The 27961-nt window shown below is 35.8% G+C and overlaps 1 protein-coding gene across 1 annotated transcript in view; it reads right to left on the minus strand.

Moving 5' to 3' along the window:
* Nucleotides 1–27961, minus strand: part of Cfap70 (cilia and flagella associated protein 70) — a 100760-nt gene that overhangs the window by 66922 nt on the left and 5877 nt on the right. The window contains exons 4-9 of the mRNA XM_047552512.1: nt 14216–14314; nt 13957–14036; nt 11257–11436; nt 9372–9554; nt 6453–6547; nt 1959–2058 (exon numbers count right to left, since the gene is read on the minus strand). Coding sequence (XP_047408468.1) covers nt 1959–2058; nt 6453–6547; nt 9372–9554; nt 11257–11436; nt 13957–14036; nt 14216–14314 — 737 coding nt within the window. The remainder of the gene's footprint in view (nt 1–1958; nt 2059–6452; nt 6548–9371; nt 9555–11256; nt 11437–13956; nt 14037–14215; nt 14315–27961) is intronic.

Here is a 27961-nt window from a genome sequence, read left to right on the forward strand (position 1 = left end):
AGGAACAAACTCTACACTTAGCTAGTTATGTATCTTTTATGTATCTTTGAGCAGTTATATACACATTTTGGGTTTTTGTTTCTTTAGCTTCAAAACTGGTTTAGTAATACATGATCACAGAGATAATACATATCAACAGTGTTAATAAATAATAAATATGCTAGCTGAATCAATACATACTCAAATTAATTGATAATACATATATTCAACCAAAAGTCAATTTCACCATGTTGCTTCTCAGGGAGAAAAACAAAACTTTATTTAAAAATCTAACAAAAACTTAAAAGGCATCAGCAGTTCTGACTCTTAGCTTTTGTTCAGAGAATTACAAGAAATAAAAAATGGTTTACAAATCATTTGGACTAGTTATGACCAGTAGGCTTTTTAACTTATACCCAAATTTTCATCAATTGGTAGAGGTGCTTTAGCATTCTTTGTTGAGAAAAAAAAACTGTGTATGCATCTTGATTCAGAAAAGTGCTTTGACTGATTAGCAATGTATGCCATAGATAATGAAGGATGAATAATATCTATCATGTATTTGCAATACTTGATCTAAATTCTCATTGAAAAGATGAAGAACATGTAAATAAATATGTCTTAACATCATTATTTATTTATTTATTGGTACTATGGATTGAACCAGGGTCACTAAATCAGTGAGCCTCATCCACAGTCTTTTTTATATGTTTTTTTTTAATTTTTTTTTTTTTTTTTTTTTTTTTTTTTGCAGTACTGGGGATCGAACTCAGGGTCTTGTGCTTGTGAGGCAAGCACTCTACCAGCTGAGCTATCTCCCCAGCCCTGTTTTTTTTTTTAAATTTTGAGACAGGGTCTTGCTAAGTTCTTAGGGCCTCACTAAGTTGCTGAAGGTGGCCTCAACCTTGCAATCCTCCTGCCTCAGTTGCCTGAGTCGCTGGGATTACAGGCACGCGCCATCATGCCCAGCTTTAACATCATTTTGACAGCTGTATGGTTTGCTTTTTAAATCCATTTTTTGAAAGAAAACATTTAATTCCAAGCTTAAAAGTAGTCTTTGATTTTTGCCTACTATAATAATAATCAGAAACTAGATTAAGAAGTCTTCTGTTCATATGATAATAGTATGTGGTTAAGAAACCTAAGGAAAGTTAGCCAGTATATGTTATGTAATAATGGGGAAATGCTTATACAATGATACCATTTTTATTATGCAAAAGCTTATTTTTAAAATCAAATAATCTGTATACTTGTAAAGTACCTGCTGTGTGCCATATATCATGCTGGGTACTGTAGATAATATAAAAGTCTATTACATGACCAATACCCTCAGAGAGTTTATGAACAAGCATGAAAGATCAGACACATACAGATAAAACAATAAAGAACATGTTCTAGGCTCACCAAAGCTATATCAGAATAGCAGCATATCTATGAATGCTATTATGTTAATTATCAGTCTAAAACATTTTGTAGATGGGTCTAAAAGAAATTCAGAAAAATGTACTAGGTTGAACCATCATGACTATTTTGACCTAAAAAAATGACCATTTCATTGGTTTACCTATGGTAAAACTATGATGAAAGGCCATGGGAAAATAGGATATCTGGAAATAAGGCCTGGGTAATTATCAGTAAACAACAAGCAACTACAGTGGCCAATATTCCTGGGACAGAGGGATTTCATGGGACATGAGACTTTTAGTCCTAAAACCAGGGAAGTCAGAAGGACCACAATCAGTTCGCTTTTTCTTCTGGTATCAGAATTAGAAACAGAATAACAGGTTGAGTCTGATCCAGCATTTCTTATATAAAGTGTTTCATTTGTTCATTTATAATGGGGTCTTGCTATGTTTCCCGGTCTTGTCTTCTAACCATGAACTAAAATGGTCCTTCCACTTCAGCCTATCAAATGCTGGGATTACATGAACCAGCCACTGCACCTGGCTTTATAAACATTTCTGAGTGCACATATTTACCTTCTCAGTTTTTCCAGGTTTCCCTTTGGGTGCAATAACCAAAGGAACTCTTATTATCTCTACAGGCCAAAACCAGCAATCAGCAATTCGCTTCTGGAAACTGCAAATAAAAAACCAGTCCATTAGCATTATGTTAAAAAATGGGGTTAGTATAGTTTAGAATCAAGGTAAATAGTATTCTCTTCTAAAAAGTAATGGAATGCACATAAATAAAACTTTTATTAGGTTGGCGATTTTTCCCCAAATCTACACAATTCCATAAAAATAATTTTACTCAACTGCCAGCACATTTTTGAAAGTTGTTTTGCAAAATAAATCAAAGGCCTTTAAAATGTTCAAATCTTTTTTTTCAGAGACAGTTTCATTTAGGAAAGTAAATATACATATTAATACAGATATAAGACACATAGTAGTTATTTTAAATTTCTTATTTGATAATTCCAAATTCTGTGTCATATCTGAATCTAGTTCTTAGGCTACCTGTGTCGCTTTGAACTATTTTTTCGTCCCTTTTAGCCTTCTTTGTAATATTTTAATTGGAACCTGGATATTATGTATTGGGTAGTAGGAATTGAGGTAATAAAGAGTTTTAAGTGTGACTTTTACCTTAATCTAATTAGGAGCTGGGATATATTTAGCGTTTGTTGTTCTAAGTGCCAGAAAAATTTCAGGTTCATTTCTTATTTTTTCCATTTTCTTTGGGTTTTCCTAAGAAATTCTTAAATAGGGTCTGTGTTTTGTACACTTCTCACTGTTCTTAAACTGGAACCCTGCTGATGTGGTAAATTGTTAGGGAAGAGAAGTATTCTATAATCCTGTGATTAAATCCACATATTCTAATGGGTTCTAGTCCTTAGGCTGTAACTTTAAGAAGTGTTTCATAGTCCTTTTTTTCCTTCTTCTTTCTCTTCTTTTTTTAATTTTTAAAAATATTATTTTTAGTTATAGATGGACAACATGCCTTTATTTTATTTACTTATTTTTATGTGATGCTGAGATGGAACTCGTGCCTCACACATGCTAGGCAAGCGCTCTACCACTGAGCCACAGCCTGGCCCTTCTTCTTTCTTTTTTTTTTTTTTCTTGTTGTTTTTTGTTTTTTGTTTTTGATACTGAGGATTGAACCCAGGGGTGCTCACCCACTGAACAACATCCTCAACTTTTCAAAAAATATTTTATTGGGACTGGGGTTGTCGCTCAAGTGGTAGAGCACTTACCTAGCATATATGAGGTACTGGGTTTGATTATCAGCGCCACATAAAAATAAATGAATAAAATAAGGTCATCTCGTAACTTTAAAAAAAAAATGTTTTATTGAGAGACAGGGTCTCATTGAGTTGCTAAGTGCCTTGCTAAGTTTCTGAGGCTGGTTTTGAACTGACAATCCTCCTGCCTCAGCTTCCTGAGCCTCTTGGATTAGAGGCATGTGCTACTGTGCCTGGCTCTTCTTCCTTTTCTTATGTAACACAGGGAAGCTAGACAGGTCTGGAATTCTCTAACTACCCTTCCGTCTAATCAGATAAAGCTCTGGTAAAGTTTTCTTAAAGGTTAGGCTTTTGCTGAAGAATACACTCTGGGACTAGTGTGAAATGGTTACTTTTCTCCACTTCTTCCTGACTTAAACATGAGATTTGTCTCCTATGTTTGGAACCTGGTAGGGTCCTGAATTCAAAACCCATGAAGCCAGATATGTGGCACTTACCTATAATCTCAGTGACTCAGAAGGCTAAGACAGGAGGATTGCAAATTCCAGGCCAGCCTGGGCAATTTAGTAAGACCCTCCCTCAAAGTAAAGTTTAAAAATGACTGGGAATATAGCTGAAATGATAGAGCTCTAGTTTGCATAATGTGCATGAGACTCTGTGTTCAATTCCCAGTACTGGGAAAAAAAAAAAAAAGGCTAAAACCTATGACAGTATAGGAACCTTTAAGACTGGTCCCTCTGGAGTTTTTAACTCTCAGTTAGTCCAAACTCAGTCTCTCAACAATTTGTCAAAATTACTACTCAAGTGTTTCTCCTAGTTACTGATTCCAGAGGCTTCTGCTGTCTGTAAGCTGATCTTGGCTATGACCCAACAGCCTTTCACTCTAGGTGGTTTGCTGTTACCTCAAATCTTTGATGGATCTAAGAAAAATTTGATTTTCAATTCATTCAGCTTTTTCTTGCTGTGAGGACAGGAGAGCCTGCTTCAATGTTATGTCATAACTGAAACTGGAAATCCTACTCTTTTCATAGCAGAAATAAATATATTTTATATCATTTGCACACTTGCCTATTTCTTTAGTGTAATTTACTAGATAGGTAATATAAATAGAGAGAGGGAAACTCTAGGAAAGAATCAAAAGCAAGTCAAAAACACTAACAAGTGAGCCTGAAGATATGTCAATAGAATCTTCCCAAACTTAAATGCAAAGAGAAAAAAGTAGAAAAAAATTGTAATATGATGTCTAAGAATTGTGGTATAATTACAAGACATAGGCATAACAGGAATACCAGGAGGAAAAGAAAAAAGGAAAGAAAGAGAAAAACAAAAGATATATCTGAAATAATAATGGCTGAAAATTTCCCCAAATTAATGGCAGATAACAAACCACAGCTCCAGAAATTCAGGAAATGTTAATCAGAATACATGCCAAAAAGATCAACACTTGGGCATATCATACATAAACTGCAGAAAACTAAAGACAAAAAAAGAACCTCTTGAAAGAAACCAGAGGTAGAAAAAAACACCATGCCCAAAAAAGGAATGAGAATAAGAATTACATTGGACTTCTCTTCAGAAACTATGCAAGCAGGAAGAAAGTGGAGAAAAATATTTTAAGTATTGAGAGAAAAAAATCCCACCAACCTAGAATTCTGTACCAACAGAATTATCCTTCAAAAGTGAAAAAGAAATAGACTTTCTCAGACAAACTAAACTGGAAGGAATGTGTGGCCAGTAGACCTGCTTTGGTGGGGAAAGATTGTGTGTACCTATGTATTAGTGTGTATGTAAGAAATGCTAAATTTTCTTTAGAGAGAAAAAAATGTTAGGGGTCAGCAACTCAGAGCAACATAATGAAAAGAATAACATCAGAAAATGTCACAAATTAAGTAAAACAAAATTTTAAATTTTTATTATTCTTTTTTTTTTTTTTTTTTGGTTTTGAGGATTGAATCCAGGGGTACCTAACATCCCAGCCCTTTTTCAGGGTCTCACTAAGTTGCTTAGGGCCTCATTAAGTTGCAGAGACTGGCTTTGAACTTGCAATCCTCCTGCGTCAGCTTCCCAAGTTGCTAGGATTACAGGCATGTGCTACTGTGCCTGGCAAATTTTTCTTATTAACTGATATAATAGGTAATCATTTATTAAAAGTAATAAGAGCAACAATGTATCCTCAGTAAGATATCAGCAAATCAACAATAATGATATAAAAATAATTATATGCTGGTTGCAGCAACACCTGCCTGTAATCCTAACTGCCTAGGAGGTGGAGGCAGGAAGATGAGAAGTTCAAGGTGAGCCTGGGAATCTAGGGGAGACTCTATCTAAAAAATTGGAAATTTAAAACAGGCCTGGGCTGGGTGTACAGTTCAGAGGTAGATCATTTGCTTAGCATCCATGAGGCCTGGGTACAATCCCTAATATGGAAAAAAAAATCATACAAAATGACCAAAGTATAACAACTCCCTGAAACACATGCTCAATTTTTCTATAAATCTAAAACTGTTCTAAAACATAGTTATTAACTTTTTAAAGGTCAGAGATGCTCATTCAGATTATACATATATTGAAAACCCTCTATTTTTTCATTTCTCCCTAATCACTAGATCACTGACAAAAAGTAAGTTACTTACACAGTATCAAGTGTCCTATTCTTTGGTAATTAAATCCTGAGTTAGTATGGGTGACAATGTATCCAACAAAAACAACCTATTTTCTAGCCTTTCTTGCATCTAGAGATGGCTGAAGAAATATTAACAGAGGTTAACAGGTTCTAGGAAGGTTCTACAAGGACTAAAAAGATCAGTCTGTGGCCTTTGCCCTCTTTCAATTCTGCCAGGAACATGAATGTGCAGGTTGGAACTCTAGCAGTATCTTAGGCCATGAGACAAATTTGTAGATGCAAGACACATAATAAAGAAGGTAAAGCAAAGCCACGCTCGGTGGTGCATGCCTGTAATCCCAGAGGCGTGGGAGGCCGAGGCAGGAGGATTGTGAGTTCAAAGCCAGCCTCAGCAAAAGAAGGTAAAACAAAAAGAAAGATTAAGCCTAGATACCTGATAACACTGTGCAGCCACTACAGACACCAGTTCTAGACTTCTTTTATATGAAAGAGAAACACCCATCTTGATTAAGCCACTATCACTAGGTACATCTGCTACTAGCAGATGAAAACAACGTTTAACTGATACAGATATGTGTGAGATAAAGTCTCAAATCACCTTAACTCAAATATAAGTAAAATCAACACAAGAAACTGTCTTCCCGCTTATGATCTTTCTCTTCTTACCTCACAACTGCAGGAGGATCAAGGTAACAGCGACTTTCCAAGTCCCAAATAATCCTTTTCTTTGTGTACTCGGCTTGGTTCCTAAATTCTCTGTCCTGTAAAATAATGAGATGAATTTTGTTCCACATGTGCCATTATTTTCATACTGCTCAATCTGTGGGGCATTCCTGAAATGAACTTGATTGCAATATTTTATTACTACCACTGTAACTACTGTGAAGTATGACCACTGTTACAGCTATACCACCACCTTAAATTTTCAGGTATTTTACTAACAGAGAAGGGAAGGTATACTACTTATATAATCTATACATCAATCCAGTACTAAGTGCAAAATATTTATTCACATTACCTCAATTAGTGATTCTCGAGCAGGGATGTATATTAAAATCCTATGGAAGCTCTTTTGTTTATTTTTCTTTTTTTGGTGTGGGGATGGTAACCAGGGATTAAACTTGAGGCACTCGACCACTGAGCCACGTCCCCAGCCCTATTTTGTATTTTATTTAGAGACAGGGTCCCACTGAGTTGCTTAGCACCTCACCTTTGCTGAGGCTGGTTTTGAACTCCAGATCCTCCTGTCTCCACCTCCCGAGCCACTGGGATTATAGGCTGTTTTTCTTTTTGTGGTAATGGCAATTGAACCTGTGGGCACTTAACCACTGAGCCACATCCCCATTTTTATTTTTTATTTGGAGACAAGTTCTTGCTGAGTTGCTTAGAGCCTTGCTTAGTTGCTGAAGCTGTCCTCAAACTTGCAATCCTCCTGCCTCAGCCTCCCAAGTCACTGGGATTATGGCTGTGCCACTGCATCTAGTTTAAATGTATTCTTGTATAATTCATCTGATTTAAGACTTGGCCATTGCCATTGTTTTAAAGCTTTCCAAGTGACTCTAATATGCAGCCAGGGTTAAGAACTAATGATCTAAACTAAAATATAATATAAGATCTAAAGATCTGAAATAATAGAGCTGATCTAAACTGGGTGCAGTGGTGCACACCTCTAATCCCAGAGGTTTGGGAGGCTGAGGCAGGAGAATCACAAGTTCAGGACGAGCCTGGGCAACTTACTGAGAGCCTCTCTCAAAATAAAACATAAAAAAGGGCTGGGAGAAAAAGCAATCATGAAATACACTTGGGAAAATAAGAGACCCAGAATAAACAAGGCAATCCTTAGCAAGAAGAGTGAAATAGGAGGCATCACACTACCAGTCCTTAAACTATATTACAGAGCAATAGTATCAAAAATGGCATGGTATTGGCACCAAAATAGACATGTAGACCAATGATACAGAATAGAAGGCACAGAGACATATCCACATAAATATGGTTATCTCATACTAGACAAAGGCACCAAAAACATACTCAACAAATGGTGCTGGGAAGACTAGAAACTCATAAGTAGCAAAATGAAATTAAACCTTTATCTCTCACCCTGCACAAAAATCAACTCAAAGTGGATCAAATACTTAGTCACTAGAAATGAGACCCTGCGCCTAACAGAAGAAAAAGTTGGCCCAAATCTTCATCATGTCATCTTAGGAGCTAACTTCCTTAACAAGACCTGTAAAGTTCAAGAAGTAAAATCAAGAATCAATAAATGGGGTAGATTCAAATTAAAAATCTTCTTCTCAGCAAAGGAAACAATCAATAATGTAAAGAGAGAGACTACAGAATGGGAGAAAATGTTTATCACATGCACCTAAGGTAGAACACTAATCTCCGGGATATATAAAGAACTCAAAAAACTTAACACCAAAAAAACAAGTCACCCAATCAAGAAATGGGCTAAGGAACTGAACAGACACTTCAGAGAAGAAGAAATAAAACCGATCAACAAATATATGAAAATATGTTCAACATCTCTAGCAATTAAGAGAAATGCAAATTGAAACTATTCTAAGATTTCATCTCACTCTAGTCAGAATGGCAATTATCAAGAATACAAGCGATAATAAGTGTTGGCAAGGATGTGGGGGAAAAGGTACACTCATACATGGCTGGAGGGACTGAAAACTGGTGCAACCACTATGGAAAGCAGTATGAAGATTCCTCAGAAAACTTGGAATGGAATCACCATTTAACCCAGCTATCCCACTCCTCGCATATATCCAAAGGACTTAAAATCAGCATACCACAGTGATGCAGCCACATCAATGTTTACAGCAGCTTAATTCATAATAGCTAAACTATGGAACCAACTTGGATTAAACTATGAACCAACTTCAGCAGATGAACAGATAAAGAAAATGTATACATATACATTGTGTGTGTGTGTATATATATATATATTACACAATGGAATATCACTCAATTTTTAAGAAGAATGAAATTATGGCATTTGCTGGTAAATGGATGGAGCTGGAGACTATCATGTTAAGCAAAATAAGTCAAACCCAGAAAACCAAAGGCCAAATATTCTCTCTGATAAGTAGATGCTGATCCATAATGGGGGGTGGGTAGGGAAGAATGAAGGAACTTTGGATTGGGCAGAGGGGAGTGAGGGGAGGGAAGGGGGTGTGAGGGTGGGAGAACAGTGGAATGTGACAGACATTATTACCCTATATACATGTATGATTATACTACTTAGGTGTGACTTAGGTGTGACAGCCAGAGGAATGAGAAGTTGTGCTCCATTTGTGTACAATGTGTCAAAATGCATTCTACTGTCATGTAAACTAATTAGAACAAATTAAAAAATAAAAATAAAAATTTTTAAGGGCTTAGAAGTAGAGTGCCCTGGGTTCAATCAACAGTAACACACACACACACACACATTAAAGAGCTGTTTCCATCAGAATTAGATGGTTAAGCATTTTATTTTGATATATAATTGTTTTACTTTGATAAGTGGCAGATGCATATAAATTAATGATTCACAAAATGCACTGTTTATCACAAAAAGCTGTTCATTATCACCTCAGGGTGGTTGAGTTCTCCTTCTTCTTCCTCATAGGGACCACCAACAATGTATGCATCAGGAATATTATTAGCTCCTGGAGCCAGAATGTTGGCAAAAGGCCATTTTTTGGGTCGGGGAAAAGGTTCTCTTTCCCCTCCAAGCTTCAGTGTTCCATTCTTGAAGAAAATGGGACAGTCCTTCTACAGAATAAATACAATGGTGAGAAAGAAGAGTAAAGGACTTTGAAAAGGACAAAACAATTATGGAAATGTCTACTACAAAACATATCCTTTCATGATCATCTGATTCTGGGTAGGGGGTTGTGTCTTTCGTTGTCTTTATGCCATTTTACAAATCTGTACTTTTTACAAAACTGTTGTTAATGCAAATTATTCTTGTTCAAAATTATGCAAAAATCTATTTTGCTTAGTGGCAATGTAATTGGTTAATACCCTAGGACTAATAGGTTTTGAATTATTAGAAATTTTATTTCAGCATTCCTGATACCTATTCATAGGTCACTTCTTCAGATTCTCCTTTAATGTGGTTTACATTTTGCTGATTCCCTTACTAATTAGTTAAATAAAATCTTTGATAAAACTGTCATTTTATATATATGAGTCAGTTATATTTGTTTAAAAATTATCCTTTGAAAAAATAAACTAAAATCTAATGATTTTATAGGCATTTTCATATCTTTTAATTTATCTAAAACATTTTTACAATGGAAATTAGTAAAAGATAAGAATATGCAATTTATAAAAGAGCAAATTGAAAAATCCAACATTTAAAAATAAACAAGCTATGGATAAATAATAATCAATGAAGCCAGGTACAGTGGTGCACACCTATAATCCCAGTGATTCCGGAAGCTAAGGCAGGAGGATCACAAGTTCAAGGTTAGTCTGAGCAACTTTGCAAGGCCCTAAGCAACATAGGGAGACTCCATCTCAAAACAAAAAATCAAAAGGGCTGGGGATGTGGCACAGTAGCTAAGCATCCCTGGGTTCAATCCCCAGTACCAAAAATTAATTAATTAATTAATCAATCAGCAAAATGCATATTAAAACAATGAGATACCATAGACTGGCAAAATCAAAGTCTGAAGATATTAAGTGTTGATAATATTGTGAATGGAAATAGTATTATATATTGTTGATGAGGAGTATAAATTGGTACAACTATGGAAAGCAGTTTTACGGTCTCTAATAAAATTTAAAATCTACATATGAGAAATTCAACAATTCTATTTCTTTGAGTTAAACTTAAAAAAACCTTTTTTAAAAGTCTGGTGCTGGGGCTGGGGAGATAGCTCAGTCGGTAGAGTGCTTGCCTTGTAAGCACAAGGTCCTGGGTTCGATCCCCAGCACCCAAAAAAAAAAAAAAAAAGTCTGGTGCTTACAGAATAACAGGATAAGAACCTCTGAAAATCTGTTCTTCTATAACGACAACAAGAATGCTGACAAAAATTGTCAAAATTAATGTTATACCATTACCTAACACCATTTATAAAAATTAACTCATACCCAGTTATTCTTACATCTAGAAATTTGGCTTAAGAAAATAACCTGAATAATAAAATACATTGTATAAAACCCACAAAACACATGCATTAAAATAATCCATATAGAAACACACACTGAAATTTTTAAATATCTTACATGTTTTCTACCATAAATATATGCTATTAATATAAATTATATGTAAAAATACAATGACCATGTAAGTTATAAATATAAAAATAGGTATATAAAAAGAAATAAACTTTATTTTTAACTCTAAAATAAATCTCAGCAATTAACAAAGTAATGTTATGAATAAAAGCTTAGCTGATGAGGAATCTTGGCCATATGAGTGTAGATAAATTAAATGCTATATAAATATCTGGTGCTAGGGCTTTACCTCTCCAAGAGATGGAACCTGCAGACCAACCATGTAGTTCTGCTGAGTCCCTGATGGAACAAAGGATTCAGGTACAGAGTAGGCACCCTCCAACGTGACCTTCAGTAGATTGCTCCCCAAGACTTGTGCTGCAGTTAGTAAAGGCTCTGCTACAAATACTTTAACTTCAAGACTACATTGCTGTAAAAGAATAAAATTAGGGCTGAGTTTGTAGCTTAGTGGTAGAGGGCTTGCCTAATATGCATGAGGCCCTGGGTTTAACCCTTAGCACTATTAAAAAAATAAATAAATAAATAAAATTATGCAGTATTTTAAAAATCACCATTGGCTTTCCTTTTTTCCCCATTATCTCATATCATTGTTCAAGAAAAGAAGGAAAAGAAAGTCAAGCTTAATTATTTTCATATAGAGGATTGAAATAACTTTTTCCCGGTCCCATAAGTTGGACAAAGAGCCAAAAAGAGAACCTTATCCCTAAACTACAGCCTTTTCCATTTTACCACAGAGACTATGTATACAAATACATACAGAAGAAAATTTGTATGATTTCATACTGAAATATCAACAGTAACTGCACAAGAATGAGATAGGGGTATTACTTTGCTAACCTAGGTTTTATGAGTATTTTCGTAATTTAAATGTTATGCTTCATAATAAAATATTTTTCTAAACACGTGTCTCTATCCATATATAGAGAGAGACCTATTTTTCTATATCTCTGACATTTTCACACAGATTGTGAAATATGTGTGATTGATAATTAGATATTTTCACTTTACTATAGCACTAGGGATATAAAGATGAAGACAGGGTTTCTCATAGTTAAGAGACCTGTACAACATGTTCTAGTTGAGAAGCACCAAGGAAGATGTGAATAATTGATTACTGAGCTGGGAAGAATAAGAGATGACATCTGAGTTGAAACTTTTTCTTTTAACTTTTTAAAAATTTTAATTGTAGATGGACACAATACCTTTATTTTTATTTCTTTATTTTTATGCAGTGCTGAGGCTCAAACCCAGTGCTTCACATATGCTAGACAAACACCCAACTACTGAAGCTACAATCCCAGGCCCCTTGAGTTGACTTTTACAGGATGAATACAAGTTTGCAAGATAAGCAAAGATGTAAAAAGAAAATAATTCTGGATCGAAGAAGAGTTGATGCAAAAGGGGACTGAAATAGTATGGTGTACTCCATTCATGTGTGTAAGGAAGTAGTTCAAGATCTGGAACATAAAATACCACGAGAGGAATGCTGGGAGATAAGGTTGAAGAGTGGGGAATTCCCACTACAAGATGTGGTAATGCAGTATGCCCACTAAGGAATCTGGATCTGAACCTGCACACAGTTTAGACTGTACACGCTGTATACAGTGGTGAATCCAGGAGCCACACCATATACTAAGTAGGGGAAGATATGTGATCAAATTCATTGTGTATGCATGTGTGATACTGAGGATTAAACCAAGGGACTTGCATGTGGGAGGCAAGTGTTCAGTCACTGAGTTACATGCCCAATCCCCACCAAATTCACTTTTAAGTCACTGTGCAAGCAGTGGGAAAGGTGACATGGAGAGAGGAAAAGGCAGATATAAGATTATTTATAATGATCCAGGTGAGAGATGATGGAGCAATAACCAGTAGGAGTGATGCCAGGAAAAGTATGAAGAAATTTAGGAGCTAGAAAAGGCTGGATTTGGTGAGAGATGAATTGTAGGGGTGCCAGGTTAGCTCAGGCACAGGTAAGAGCCCCAGAATCAAGACCCCAGACTCCGGGAGTTGGGTAGAAGCAGGTTTGTGGTGAGCAGACTGCAAACTCGTTTATTGCAGGAACAGGTATACATTTTATAAGTTTCTTGCCCAATCACAATGTGCCATGGGGGATCAAACCACCAGGCTCCTATACAGGTTCCCTTGGTAACACTAGGTCAACTTGGGGTAGTTGTTTACATTCCTAGGTGGTCAGAGTGGAATGCTCCTCTCTCCAAGTTTACACACTTGAGACATTAACTGCTGTGAGCCAAGAACTAGGATTTCTCCCAACAATGAATTTGGAGACTGGTTGAGGTTGGGATCTAAGGGAGCAGTCATTGATGTGACTTAGGTTCTATGTCCTCTGATTTCATGACTGGGTGATGCCAATTGCCAAAATAACTAAGATAAAAGGAAGAGTAGGTTTTAGGGGACATACTGAGTTGAGACTTATAATGTTGAATTTTAGGTGCCTATGGGGTAACATTATAGAGAAACACAGCAGGTGGTTGTAGTCTGACATTCTAGAATTGAGGACAGGGATCTGGGCTGGAACTGCTCAATTAGAAGTCTTTAGCCAGAAGCAGGCTACATGTCTTAAGTTTGCTATGTGCTTTCATATACTATTTGATTCATCAGGACACAAGCTCCATGGTTAAGCCTTTCTTATACCTATCTCTGAGCAAAGCCAACAATACCTGCTCTGTGCCCACATGCCCCCCACCACCATTTCATCACACTGGGTTATAATCTGTGATATGTAGATTGTGAGCTCTTAGAAGGTAGGACTCTGCCTTATTCATCTGCCTTCCAGAAACTACAATAGTGTGATATGAAAAAAAAAAAGATGCCAAATGAACTGGACTCAATTGAATTGGACCTGATAAGCAGACAGACTCATTAGATTGAGTGGAAGGCTGAAATGTTAAGAGTTAAAACTGATTACCTTCGAGCCTGGTCGAGGAGTTTCTAAGGGTGAGCCCTGCACAGGATGCAAAGGAACCATCATTTCAAATGAACTCTCTCCTGTGAAAAGAAGACAAATTGAGCCAGAGAAGGAAGTGTTAAGTTAATGTTGCAGACAGAGATAAAAGTACTCATTTTTCTCAAATCTTCCAAATTCATTTAGCTGAGTTTTGCACTTCTTTGGAGCTAAATTTTATGCATTTTGCTATTTCTGCTTTTGGGAAAATCGCATATCTGACCTTCCAGTAAGGGAAGAAGGTCCACCACAGCTTGACCAATTGTTAAGTTCTTCTCATCTTTCTGTTTCTTTTCCTTTTGTAAAACTTCAGTCACAGTTACTAGAAAATCAAAGCGAATAAAATGAGAACAACTCATCCATCAGATAACCAAGGTGAAGCAAATAAATTTAAGTTCAGCAAAATGAACTTGGGCTGGGGATATAGCTCAATGGCAGAGCACTTGCACAGCATGAGCAGGCCCTGGGATCAATCCCAGCACAGAAAAAACAAAAACAAACAAACAAAAAACTTGAAACTCAAGAAAGCACCAACATCAGTGATTTCCAATGCAAAGTACTAAACAAACTCAGGAATGTTTTAGCTTTTTGCCTGCAAGTTATAATAAGAAATGTATTTTATAATATAATAATGTATACACATATGCATAAAAGTAACTGATATATATGAATATCTGATACCAATGTTTCATATAATACTAACTCTTACTAACTCAAAAATTTTAAGTGTTTTCTATCTGATAAAAGATCAGTGATAATGATCCCCCTTAATTTAATTATTTTAGGAAGGCTAAATTCAAAATATGAAGTTTGAAAAACATTAGATCCTCCCCATCTCGCCTAAGACAGGGTTAGGACCTTGACAGGATCCCCACAGCACACAAGGTATGTACCAGAATTTTCACTAGAGCGTTACTTGGTGTGCTTAACAGTAGATGAAATTTTCAAATACACTAAAAAGTGGTGTGAGGGGTTCTCCCACCATGTCCTGCATGAATGAGAGAAAGCATTTCTGTGGAAGGATGATGACGGCTATCAATTAATCACCAAGAAACTAATCAAATAAACACAAGAGTCAATAATCTTTTCAAATGGAAGGGGGTGTGGTGGACTGGCCATACCAAATCTGGCCTCCAACCAGGTAGAGGAGCCCACCGTTATCTTTATTTATAGTCCCACAGGTAAAGGGGCCCACACTGGGAAGGGTTTCTTCTGTGAGGAACAGGATGGGGTAGAGTTAGGGAAGCAATTTGCTTAGAGAATTAGCATTTCCTCAGATGGTGAGCCAACTCTGCGCAGGGCTACCTACCCCTGGCTATCTGAAACAGTCTCTCATGATTGCCAGTTCCTGTGAGTCAGACCTCTGTACCTCATGGCTCAATCAAGCCTGATTCTGCTAATCATGGATGGCTTCCCACAAAGTGGAATAGCATAATGAATATCCATATAATGATCACCTACATTTAGTAATTGTTAAAGTTGTCATGTTTGCTTCCTCATATATGATTTTGTTTGCCAAAATACTTTCATCATATTTGCCTTGTTTGATGAAATAAAGTTTCAAATAAATTATAGGCATTGTGACATCTTACTCCTAATACTAAAATATACAAAGTCAAAATATGACCTTTCCCTATAAAACTGAAATAACTTTATCACATCTATCAAGTAGTTGATAAAAGTATGAAACATGATTCCTAAAATTCATCTAATGTCCAGTCTATATTTATTGTTGCCCAATTATCCCCAAATTTATTTTGTAGCTGGTTTGTTCAAACCAAGATCCAAAGAAGACCTGGTTACATTTGGTTTTCAAGTTTTTTACATTTCTTCTCATTTAAAAAATTCCTGCTTTCCACATACTTTTATTCTGACATTCGTTTGTTGGAAGGCAGCAGGCCAGTAGGTATGAAGAATATCACTCCATCTGAATTTATCTTTTTTTCTTCATAGTGTTTGTTTCTCAATTTCTATGTTTTCTATAAACTTAGGTTCAGCTTCAGCATTTTCAGCAAAGATGAGTTGGACAACATATTTGTATGATATTAAACTGTGACCTTTGTAATCTGATAAAAATGACATCTAAGCATAATTGTATTTCTTTCATTACAATGAAACTAACCATTTTTTCACATTTTAAAGGATCAGTTATGTTTTCTTTTCTGTGGAGTTTTCATGTTTTGTGCATTTTCTATTAGCTTCTCAGTGTTATTGATATAAAGGGAAATGTGCCTTTTGTCCAGAAATTAGTTGTAAATTGTGTCCCAGTGTGTGGTTTATATTTTATAGTTACTTATGTATACAGCACTTTCTGCCCCCTGTGGCTTCCATAGTTATGAAATACTTAAAAATGCTTTGCTGCTCTTTGATTAATTATTTTAACTCCACGACTTCTTATAGTACCTACCAAATTTAGTTTTTCACACTCTTCATCCATCTGTAATTTATTTTGGTAGAACTTTGAGATCGGTTGTGTTTGTTTTCCAGATAACTCCCCAGGTATCCCTGCACTGTTGATTCCTTAATCCATTTTTCTCCCACTGGGCTTGGGAATGTAGCTCAACAGTGGAGTGCTTGCATGGCATGTGTGAGGCCCTGCACTACAAAAACAGAGTGACAGCCATCTTTCCCCTGCTGATTTGACATATCATCTGACTCATATGCTGATTTACCAGAAGTACTGGTGACATGTGGACATTCTAGTCTGTTCCAGTGAGCTATATGACTCTGCAAGTCTGTTTCTACAATGTTTCATTGTAGTTTTATACTATGTTTTACAATCATATAGAACTAATTACTCATTACCCTTCTTTTCAGAATTTCCTGATCATTCTCAATGTTAAGAATCTTTTTTCTATAAGAACTCTAAAATTTAAAAAAATTAAACATAGGGCTGGGGATATAGAGTGGTAGAGTGCTTGTCTAACATATGCAAGGCCTAGGGTTCAATCCCCAGCTCTAGGAAAAAATGTTTGCACAATAAATTTATAAACAGGGAAATGGCATCTTTGTAAGGTTGCGCTTTCCTGTCTAAGAACATGGCATGCCTTTCTTTTTGTTCCATCTGTCTGTTCCCTCAACAGCATTTTCTTTAGTTTGTTTGAATCAGGATCCATTTGTCCACAACACTGATTAGCTGATGTCTCTTAGTCTCTTACTCAATAGGTTCCATCTCTTTTTAGAATTTTCCCATTTTCATTTTTCTAAAATGTTGTCAATTAATCTGTTTTCCAAAGTAATGGCAGAATATCCTTTTGTAATTTTCAAAATGCCTATCTGTAGTTCTGGTTCATTTTCTTCCTAGTATCATTTGTGTCAGTCACTTCTTCCTCTTTCCTGCCCTATCCACGCCCTCCTTCCTTCTATGGCTCCATCTGACCTAAGGTTAGTTTATCTGTTAGTCTTTTTACAAAGCATTTTTGTTTAGTTGACCCTTCATTATTCCCACTTCATTATTTCTTTAAATTTTTATCTTAATTTTAAGATACTTTCTTTGGGGAACCCTATTATTATTCTAGCTTCTTGAATTAAATGTTTAAATCATTTGTTTCCGATCTTCTTACAGTTGTTAAGCACATCAATTTACTAAAGAAGAATTTTTTAAATATGTCACAATGGACTGGGCATGTAGCTCACTGGTAACGCAGGTGCTCAGTGAAGAATAGGAAAAATAACAACCCCCAAGAAAAGAAAAGGAGGGAGGAAGGAGGACAGTTGGGGGGCAGGGCAGGGGTGGGGGAAGGCAAACAATGGACTCTGGACTTTCACCCTTTCCCAGTGACAATGGGTTTCTAACTTTTGAAACTGTTTCCCCTGATAGCTTTGAACTTGCAAAACTATTTCCCAGACTGTCCAACCGACACATTCTGCTATATGCTTAACTCTCACCGCACAGTCTGATATGATGATTAAGTTTCACTTAAACCCTGTAAAAATTCAGACCCCTCTAATAACTGGTTGCCATTTTCTCCCCTGAAAATGTGCTACTGCACTGCTTAATGAAGAAAGCTTGCTGATCCGTTCAGGTCTGTTCCCAGTTTTGGTTATTTTTGCTTTCACTTAGCATGCATGAGGCCCTGGATTTGATCCTCAGCACTGCAAAAAGTAAAAATAGATAACTTAAAATTTTTGTGACCCTTTTTTCATGTCTTCATTTTTTGATATACAAGAGCTCAAAAGTTAGGTCCTCCTTTCACCATTTGAGAAGATCTAGGCATTGTTATCCAACTCCCACTAGCAAAGAGGAAGCTTCCTTTTCTATAGTTTTATTCTTGATGAAGCTAAGTCATTCTTTTAGGTATGTAGTGATACCTCATTGTGGTTTTTAAAAACTTTTAAAATTTGTTCTAATTAGTTATACATAATAGAATGCATGTATGCATTTTGATAAATCATACATAAATGGAGTATAATTTCTCATTTTTCTGATTTTTTAAAACTTTTTCCAGTATTCTTTGTTTTAGTTGTCAATGTACATTTATTTATTTATTTAGTAAATATTTTTAGTTGTCAATGAAACTTTATTTATTCATTTATTTATTTATTTGTTTGTACACAGTCCTGAGGATTGAACCCAGTGCCTCATACAAGCTAGGCAAGTACTCTACCACTGAGCCCTGACCCTGGCCCTTCTGATTGTTTTGATTTCTTTAGTAGCTAGTGATGCTGAATATCTTTTTTTCAATACTGGGGAGTGAAGCAGCTACCTCCCCTGCCCTTTTATTTTTCGTTTTTTTTTTTTTTTTTTTTTTATTAAAATGTTTTTTATTTTTACAGACACCTTTTCATTCAATGTACACAAATGGGGTACAACTTTTCGTTTCTATGGTTGTACACAATGTATATTCATGCCATTCACGTAATCATACATATATATAGGGTAATAATACCTGTTTCATTCTACTGTTTTTCCAACCCCAACCCCTCCCACCCTTTTTTCCTCTACATCATCCTAAGTTCCTTCATTCTTCTCCCCCCACCCTACACCCCATTGTTATATATTGTCATACACCTGAAAACATTTGGCCTTTGGTTTTTTGGGCTTGGCTTATTTCATTTAGCATGATAGCCTCCAGTTTCATCCATTTACCAGCAAATGCCATAATTTTATTGTTCTTTATGGCTGAGTAATATTCCATTGTGTATATATACCAGTTTCTTTATCCATTCGTCAACTGAAGGGCATCTAGGTTGGTTTCACAATCTAGCTATTGTGAATTGAGCAGCTATGAACATCGATGTGGCTGCATCACTGTAGTATGCTGATTTCAAGTCCTTTGGGTATAAACTGAGGAGTGGGATAGCTGGGTCAAATGGTGGGTCTATTCCAAGCTTTCTGAGGAATCTCCACACTGCTTTCCAGAGTGGCTGTACCAACTTGCAACTCCACACTAATGTATGAGTGTGCCTTTTTCCCCACATCCATGCCAACACTTATTATTGCTTGTGTTCTTGATAATAGCCATTCTAATTGGAGTTAAATAAAATCTTAGGGTGGTTTTAATTTGCATTTCTCTAATTACCAGGGATGTTGAGCACTTTTTCATATATTTGTTGATCACCTGTATATCTTCTTCTGTGAAGTGTCTGCCCATTTCCTTAGCCCATTTATTCATTGGGTTCTTTGTATTTTGGGTGTGTTTTTTAAGTTCTTTATAAACTTTGGAGATTAGTGCTCTGAAGTGTGTGTGGAAAAGATTTCCTCCCACTCTGTAGGCTCTCTTTTCACATTCTTGATTGTTTCCTTTGCTGAGAAAAAACTTTTAGTTTGAATCTATCCCGTTTATTGATTCTTGCTTTTATTTCTTGTGCTATGGGGGTCTTGTTAAAGAAGTCTGGTCCTAAGCCAACATGATGGAGATTTGGGCCTACTTTTTCTTCTATTTGGTGAAGGGTTTCAGATCTAAATCCTAGATCCTTGATCCATTTTAAGTTGAGTTTTGTACAGGGTTAGAGATACGGGTTTAGTTTCATTCTGTTGCATATGGATTTCCAGTTTTCCCAGCACCATTTGTTGAAGAGGCTGTCTTTTCTCCATTGCATATTTTTGGCACCTTTCTCTAGTATGAGAAAATTGTATTTATTTGGGTTTGTGTCCATGTCCTCTATACTGTACCATTGGTCTACCTGTCTTTTTGGTGCCAATACCATGCCATTTTTGTTACTATTGCCCTATAGTAGAGTTTAAGGTCTGGTATAGTGATACCTCCTGCATCACTCTTCCTGCCCAGGACTGCTTTGGCCATTCTAGGTCTTTTGTTCTTCCAGATGAATTTCATGATTGCTTTTTCTGTTTCTATGAGAAATGTCATAGGGATTTTAATTGGAATTGCATTAAATCTGTATAGTGCCTTTGGAAGTATGGTCATTTTGATATTAATTCTGCCTATCCAAGAACATGGGAGATCTTTCCATCTTCCAAGGTCTTCCTCAATTTCTTTCTTCAGTGTTTTGTAGTTTTCATTGTAGAGATCTTTTACCTCTTTGGTTAGATTGATTCCCAAGTTTTTTTTTTTTTTTTTTTGAGGTTATTGCAAATGTTTTCCTCATTTCACTTTCAGATGTTTCATTGCTTATGTATAAAAATGCTTTAGATTTATGCATGTTGATTTTATAACCTGCTATTTTGCTGAATTCATTGATGAGGTCTAGAAGTTTTCTGGAGGAGTTTTTTGGATCTTCTAAATATAGAATCATGTCATCAGCATAATGACAGCTTAAGTTCTTTTCCTATTCCTATCCCTTTAATTTCTTTAGTCTGTCTAATTGCTCTGGCTAGTATTTCAAGGACAATGTTGAATAGAAGTGGTAAAAGAGGACATCCCTGTCTTGTTCCCATTTTAAAGGGAATGCTTTCAGTTTTTCTCCATTAAGAATGATGTTGGCAGTGGGTTTAGCATAAATAGCCTTTACAATGTTCTATTTTTCGTTTTCACTAAATTGCTGGCCTCAAACTTGCAATCCTCCTGCCTCAGTCTGTCATTGGGATTACAGGTCTGTGCCACTATGCCTGGAAAAGTTGAAAATCTTTTCATGTGGTAAGTTGCCATCTGTTTACCTTTGGTGAAGTGTTTCATGTCTTTTGCCTATTTTCTGGCTGGTTTGTTTGGGTTTTGATTGTTTTGTGTGACTGTTGATTTTTGAAAGTTCTTCATACTAGTTCTAGATGGTACTGTTTTGTCACCCTGTGCTTTGCAAATACTTCCTCTTATTCTCCAGTCTGTCCTCTTAACAATGTTTATTTTTTTTTGAAATTACTAATTTATGTGGAAAAATTATAACTCGAGAACATTTTAATAATTTAGAGTTATTTTATTTAGAGCTAAATATTAATATTTTAGAGTTATTTAGAGCTCTTTCATTGTTGAGATAACAAATTCAATATAAAAACCTCATAAAAATTATTTGAAGATTTTTCAAACCAGTACTGGTTTAGCATACATTTTTTTTTTTATTGTAAACAAATGGGATACATGTTGTTTCTCTATTTGTACATGGAGTCAAGGCATACCATTTGTGTAATCATAAATTTACATAAAGTTGTTTGATTCATTCTGTTATTTTTTTTCCCTTCCCCCCCACCTCTCCCACCCCTCTTTTCCCTCTATACAGTCCTTCCTTCCTCCATTCTTACCACCCTCCTTAATCTTAACCCTAAACTTAACCCTAACCCTAACGCTAACCCCTCCCACCATCCATTATATGTCCTCATCCGCTTATTAGCGAGATCATTCGTCCTTTAGTTTTTTGAGACTGGCTTATCTCACTTAGCATGATATTCTCCAACTTCATCCATTTGCCTGCAAATGCCATAATTTTATCATTATGGCGGAGTAATATAACAATGTCTTTTGAAGAGCAAGAAATTTTAATTTTGATAAAGCCCAATTCCTCAGGGGTCTTTTTTTTCTTTTATGGATAATGCTTTATTCTTCAGTCTAAGAATGCTTTGTCTTACCTTATATCCTACATATTTTCTCCTATGATTTTTAAAAATATATATGCATATATACATATAATACAAATATATACATATGTATCTATGTATACAAATTTAAAAATAAAGGTATTGTGTTCATCTACAACTAAAGTTATAACTATATTTTTTCTGTGTCCTTATTGTCAATCAGTATTGAATTTTGTCAAATGCTGTTGCTGCATTGATCAATATGATCATATGCCTTTTTCATCTTTAGACTATGAATATGGTTGACGACACTGATTAATTTTCAAATACTGAGTCAGATTTTAAATCCTGGAGTAAACCTCACTTGACCATGGTATATAAGTCTTCTTAAATATTGCCAAATTCCGTTTACTAACATTATCTTAAGAACTTTGATGTCTATAATAATGACAGATACAGTTCTGTAATTTCCTTTCTTTTTCTTTTGTACTATCTTTGCCTAGTTTAGGTGTCAGCATAACAAAGTTCCATAAAATGAACTGAAATGTATCCTCTTTTTTTGTTTTCTGGAAGAGATTATATAGAACTAGTGTTAGTTTTTTTGAGATTTCTTCTGACAAACAATCTGGTCTTGGATTTCTTTTGGGAGAATTTTTAAATTATTAATTCAATTTCCTTAATAATTATAGAGCTACTTAATTTATTTAGTTCATATTATATGAGTACAGTTTGTTTCCCAAGGAAATTGGTCCATTTTATTGTCAAATTTATACACAGGTTGTTGTTCACATCATTTATTATTCTTTTAAGGTCTACAGAGTCTGGGAGTTCTTCTCTTTCATTCCTAAGATTGGCAATTTGCATCTTTTGTCTTTCCTTTTTTGTCTGTCTTCCTCCAAGTTTGTCAGTTTAGCTGAAATTGTCAAATAACTAGTTTAATTTCCTCAGTTGTTTTGTATTCTGTTTCATTGATTTCTCTCTTTATGATTTTCTTCTTTCTACTGACTTTGGATGTCTTTTGCTCTTATTTTTCTAGATTCTGAAGTGGGAGTCTAAATTACTGACTTGCGACTTCTTTTTTCTAAAGTATTCACTTCTGCTATTGTTTTTCTCAGCATTGTTTTAGCTGCATGCCACAGACTTTGATGTTGTATTTTCATCTCCCTTCAATTAACTGTATGTTTTTAAATTTCCCATGAGACCTCTTTAACTCAGGAAATATTTAGAATTGTGTCTTTTAGTGTCCAAGCTCTTAGAGAGTTTCGTATTATCTGGGTATTACTGATTTCAACTTTGACATTATTGCTGACAGAGAACACATTCTGTATTGTTCTAATTCCTTTAAACTTGTTGAGGTTTATTTTATGACCCAAGACAATTTTGGTATTTGGTCTGTGGGCTTTCAAAATTAATACTTATCTTTTGTCGTTCAGAATTCTATTAACATACCATTTCATCATAAGCAATGCACACACTCAACCACTGAATTACATCCCAGCCCCATTCTGTTTTCATTGTATTTTTTTTCCTGCCTTCCTGAGGGTTACTTGAACATTTTTTAGAATTGCATTTTATCTATGTTTTTGAGTGTCCTTGTATCGATTTTTTCTTTGTTGCTCATCATTGTTCTATACATACATTATGCATAAATTATACACTCAGACATTAATGTATACATTGTAGTCTGCTGGTGTCATTTCACCAGTTAAGACTGTACTTAACCCTACCTTCATGTTCCTTTGCCTTCCTGTTTATAATTGCCTTAAATATTTTCTTAATATTCCTTAAATATATTTAGAATACCAGATAATGTTATACTTTGTTTCAACTGTCAAAACAATTTCAAAAACTCAAGAAAATAGAAAGATAACTTTATCCAAATTTTTGCTTACCATGTTTTTCTTCTTTCCTGGTGTTTCAAGGTTTGTTTTTGTTTTGTTTTCCTCCTGTCATTTTCTATTTAGAGAACTTCATTCTTTTGAGTGGATCTATTGGTAACAAATTTTCTTTCATACGAGCGAGCGTGTCCTAACTTCCCCTTCATATTTTGAGGGATATTTTCTCTGGGTATACAATTCTAGGTTGACTTTTTTTGTGGTGCTGGGGATTAACCCAGGGCTTTACATATTCTAGCCAAAGGCAAGCTTTCTCACATTGAGCTATATCCCTACCCTTTTTAAATACTGAGACAAGGTTTCATTAAATTGCCCAGGTTGGCCTCAAGTTTGTATTCTTTCAATTCTCCTGCCTCAGCCTCTCAAGCAGCTGGGATTACAGGTGAGCACTACCATGCCCTGCAATAATTCTTTTATCATTTTGAAAATATTGTGCTACTTCTTTCTTTTTTTTTAATAGATTTTTAGTTGTCAGTGGATTTTTATTTTTGTTTATATGTGGTACTGAGAATCAAACCCAGTGCCTCACACATGCCAGGCAAGAGTTCTACCACTGAGCCACAACCCAAGCCCATGTGCTACTTCTTTCTGACTTACATGTTTTCTAATGAGAAATTGGTGTCATTCTAATTGTTTTCCCATGGTTACTTTTGAGATATTTTTCCTGTGCCTTTATTTTTCAGTTTAATTCTATTTCTTAGCATGGATTTCTTTCGTTTTATCCTGTTGAAACTTTAGGTTTATGTTCCTTGCCAAGTTCTGAGAAGTTTTCAGGCATTATTTTATTGCAATTCTTTCGTAATTCCATCCTTTCTCCTTTTCTTCTAAGACTTCAATGACACTGATATTTTACTACAGTCCTAACAGGTCCCTGAGTCTCTGTTAATATATTTTTTAGTCTATTTCCTCTCTCTCTTGTTCAGATTGGGTAATTTCTATTGTTCTCTCTTCCATTTCACTAATTCTTTACTGTTTCTTTCATTCTACTCTTGGGCTCATTCAGAGTTTTTTATATCAATTATTAATACTTTTTTTTTTTTTTTTGGTACTGAGGATTGAACCCAAGGGTGCTTAACCACTGAGCCATGTCCCCAGTCCTATTTATATTATATTTAGAGACAGGTTCTCACTGAGTAGCTTGGGGCCTCTCTAAGTTGCTGAGATTGGCTTTGAACTCAAGATCCTCCTGCTTCAGCCTCCCATGTTGCTGGGATTACAGGTATGTGTCACTGCGCCCAGCTCATTTTAATATTATTATTTGGTTCTTCTTTATATACTTTATTTCTTTGCTGAGTCCTTTTGTTTCTAGCAGGTTTGTAATGTCCATTGAAGCATTTTTATCACAGCTTCTTTAAAATACTTGTCTTACAATTCTAACATATCTGTTACTTGGTATTAGCATCTACTGACTGCCTTTTAATTTCAGTTTGAGATCTTCCAGTTCTTAAAAAACATGATTTTTCAGTCAAACCCTGGACTTTTTCTATAATGTACTGAAATTCTGTATCTTAGTTAAACTCTGGATCTTTTGTTTTAGCTAGCTCTGTCTTACAGTTTTAGTAAAAGAACAGAGAAGGTGCTGCTTCATTACTGCCAAGAGGGAGAATTCTAGGTTCCCAACTCAGTCTCCATTGACACCTAAGGGAGGCAGCTCATCATTACTGCTGAAAAGTAATTGGGAGTTACAGTTCCTCACTTGGTTATCACAGCTCCTGCAGTGGTTGTGGACTTATTAACCCTAGATGATAATGCAAGTTCTAAACCTGTAGTGGACCTTCTCTGACACCACCCCAGTATAGTGGAGGGGCACCTTGTTAATGACAGTTTGGAGTATAAGCCCAAGGTCCTCAATGTGGTCTCCACTACCAGGGTGGAGGGGTGGGGGAGCAGAACAGAATGGGGAGAAGACTATTATCAAAGAAGATGAGGTTCTGGCTCCCTATTTGGTTTTCTCTGGTACCACAGAGGTATTTGGGTACCTTATTAATGCTTTGTGAGTGTGGAAATCTAGGCTTCCCACTCAGCTTGTATTGAGAAGAGAGCCAGTTTTTTCCATGGTATTGGCTGGAATAAAGCAGTTACCACCTAAAAGTTGTCTTACTAGGTAGGCTTCCCCTTTTGTGGTGTTTTACTAGAGAGAGCAAAATTTTATTAGACTTTTTAAAAAATATCTATACCCACTGGTTTTTCTAGTTTGCCAACTTCTTCAGCACCAAGCCTGGGACTTATATAATGCAAAAAGAAAATCCAAGGAAATCACCATTATGTCATTGCTAAGGTTTCAAGGTTTCTTCTATCCACCTTTCAGAGTCTTTTATGACTCTTTTATATAAATTGTCCAGTTTGAATTGTACTTAATGGAAGAAATAGAGAAAAATACATCTACTCCATCTTCTCAGGAGAAGCTCTGTTTTAAATTCTTTCTGATTTCTAATGAATGGACTAAAGATTATTAAAATACTTCTAAGTACCACATTAACTGCATCTCATGGGTGTTGTTTTGTGGCACTGGGAACAGAACCCTAGGCCTCATGCGTGCTAAACAAGGCTCTACTGGGCTGGGGATATAGCTCAGTTGGTAGAGTGCCTGCCCTGCAAGCACAAGGCCCTGAGTTCAATCCCCAGCACTGCAAAAAACAAAACAAAAACAACCCAAGGCTCTATTACCAAATTACAACCCCTTCCCTCCCACAAGTTTTGACACTGTTACTAATTCTAAATGCTTTTCAATTTTTATAAGGATTTCTTCTTTCTCACATGAATTATTCATAAAGTGTTTTTAAATTTCCAAGTGGATTTTTTACAAATCTTTTTGGTATTGATTTCTAATTTTCTTAACTGTTGTATTTTGGTTAGAAAACTTAGTCTGTTAAGATTAATCTAAGATTCTTTGGTAGTTGGTAGGACTTGATTTACAACCTATAATGTAGCCAGTTTTTAGTATATAAATGTTCCTTGTGTGTTTTAAGAAAACAATTTTTTAAAATATTTTTAGTTGTAGATGCATATATCTTTCTTTTTTATGTGGTGCTAAGAACTGAACCCAGTGACTCACAGTGCTAGACAAGCACTCTACCACTGAGTCCACAACTCCAACCCCGAAAACATAAATTTTTTTAAAACTTTTTTTAGTTTTAGATGAATATACTACCTTTATTTTATGTGGTGCTGAAAATCAAACCCAATGCTCACATGTGTTAGACAAGCACTCTACCACTGAGCTATAACCCCTGCTCCAAAACATATTCTTTAATAGCTGGCACAAGCCTATGACCACTACTTCTTTTTTAAAGTGGATTTTTTTTTTTTTTTTTTTTTTTTTGGCGGTGCTGGGGATTGAAGCCAGGGCCTTGTGCTTGCAAGGCAGGCACTCTACCAACTGAGCTATATCCCCAGCCCTAAAGTGGATATTTTAAATAATAACTTTATTTAGTTTTGTATATGGTGCTAAGGATCAAACCCAGTGCTTCATGCATGCTAGGCAAGCACTCCACCACTGAGTCACAATCTCAGTCCAAGACTACTAATTCTTTTAAGGAAGGTTCATTTTCTATTTTAGAGATGATAGTGAGCAGATTTATTTTCTTCCTAGACTGTTCTTCCTAGGAGCCTTAGCTTGTGGTGGGGAGGTAGTCTCAGTCTTCAACTCTTTACCTACAGTAGCCTAAGATCTTCTGTCCTTGAAAGAACATTAAGGGCTGGGGAGATAGCTCAGTTGATAGAGTGCTTGCCTCGCAAGCACAACACCCTGAGTTCGATCCCCAGTACCCCAAAGGAAAAAAAAAACATTAAAACCTAAGCCCATGGGTTTTAGAGTACTGCCCCCCACCCCACCATTTATACATCAATGACAGCTGTTCAAGTTTCCCAGATCTCAATTCTTGCTTTGCTTCATTTTTTTCTCTTTCCATTTTTTTTTTGGGGGGGGGCGGGGGCGGGGGACTTCAAACCCAGAGGTGCTTTACCCCAAGTTACATCCCCAGTCCTTTTCATTTTTTTATCTTGAGACAGGGTCTCACTAAGTTGCTAAGGCTTGAACTTGCAATTCTTCTGCCTCAGTTTCCCCAGGCGCTGGGATTACAGGGGTGCACCACCACACCCAGTGCCTTTGGTTGCATGAAAAGAATATTTCAGTTCTATTTTTCCCATCCAACATTCTTGGGAAGAA

Source organism: Sciurus carolinensis, chromosome 5 (assembly GCF_902686445.1).
Source record: "Sciurus carolinensis chromosome 5, mSciCar1.2, whole genome shotgun sequence".
NCBI lineage: Eukaryota > Metazoa > Chordata > Mammalia > Rodentia > Sciuridae > Sciurus > Sciurus carolinensis.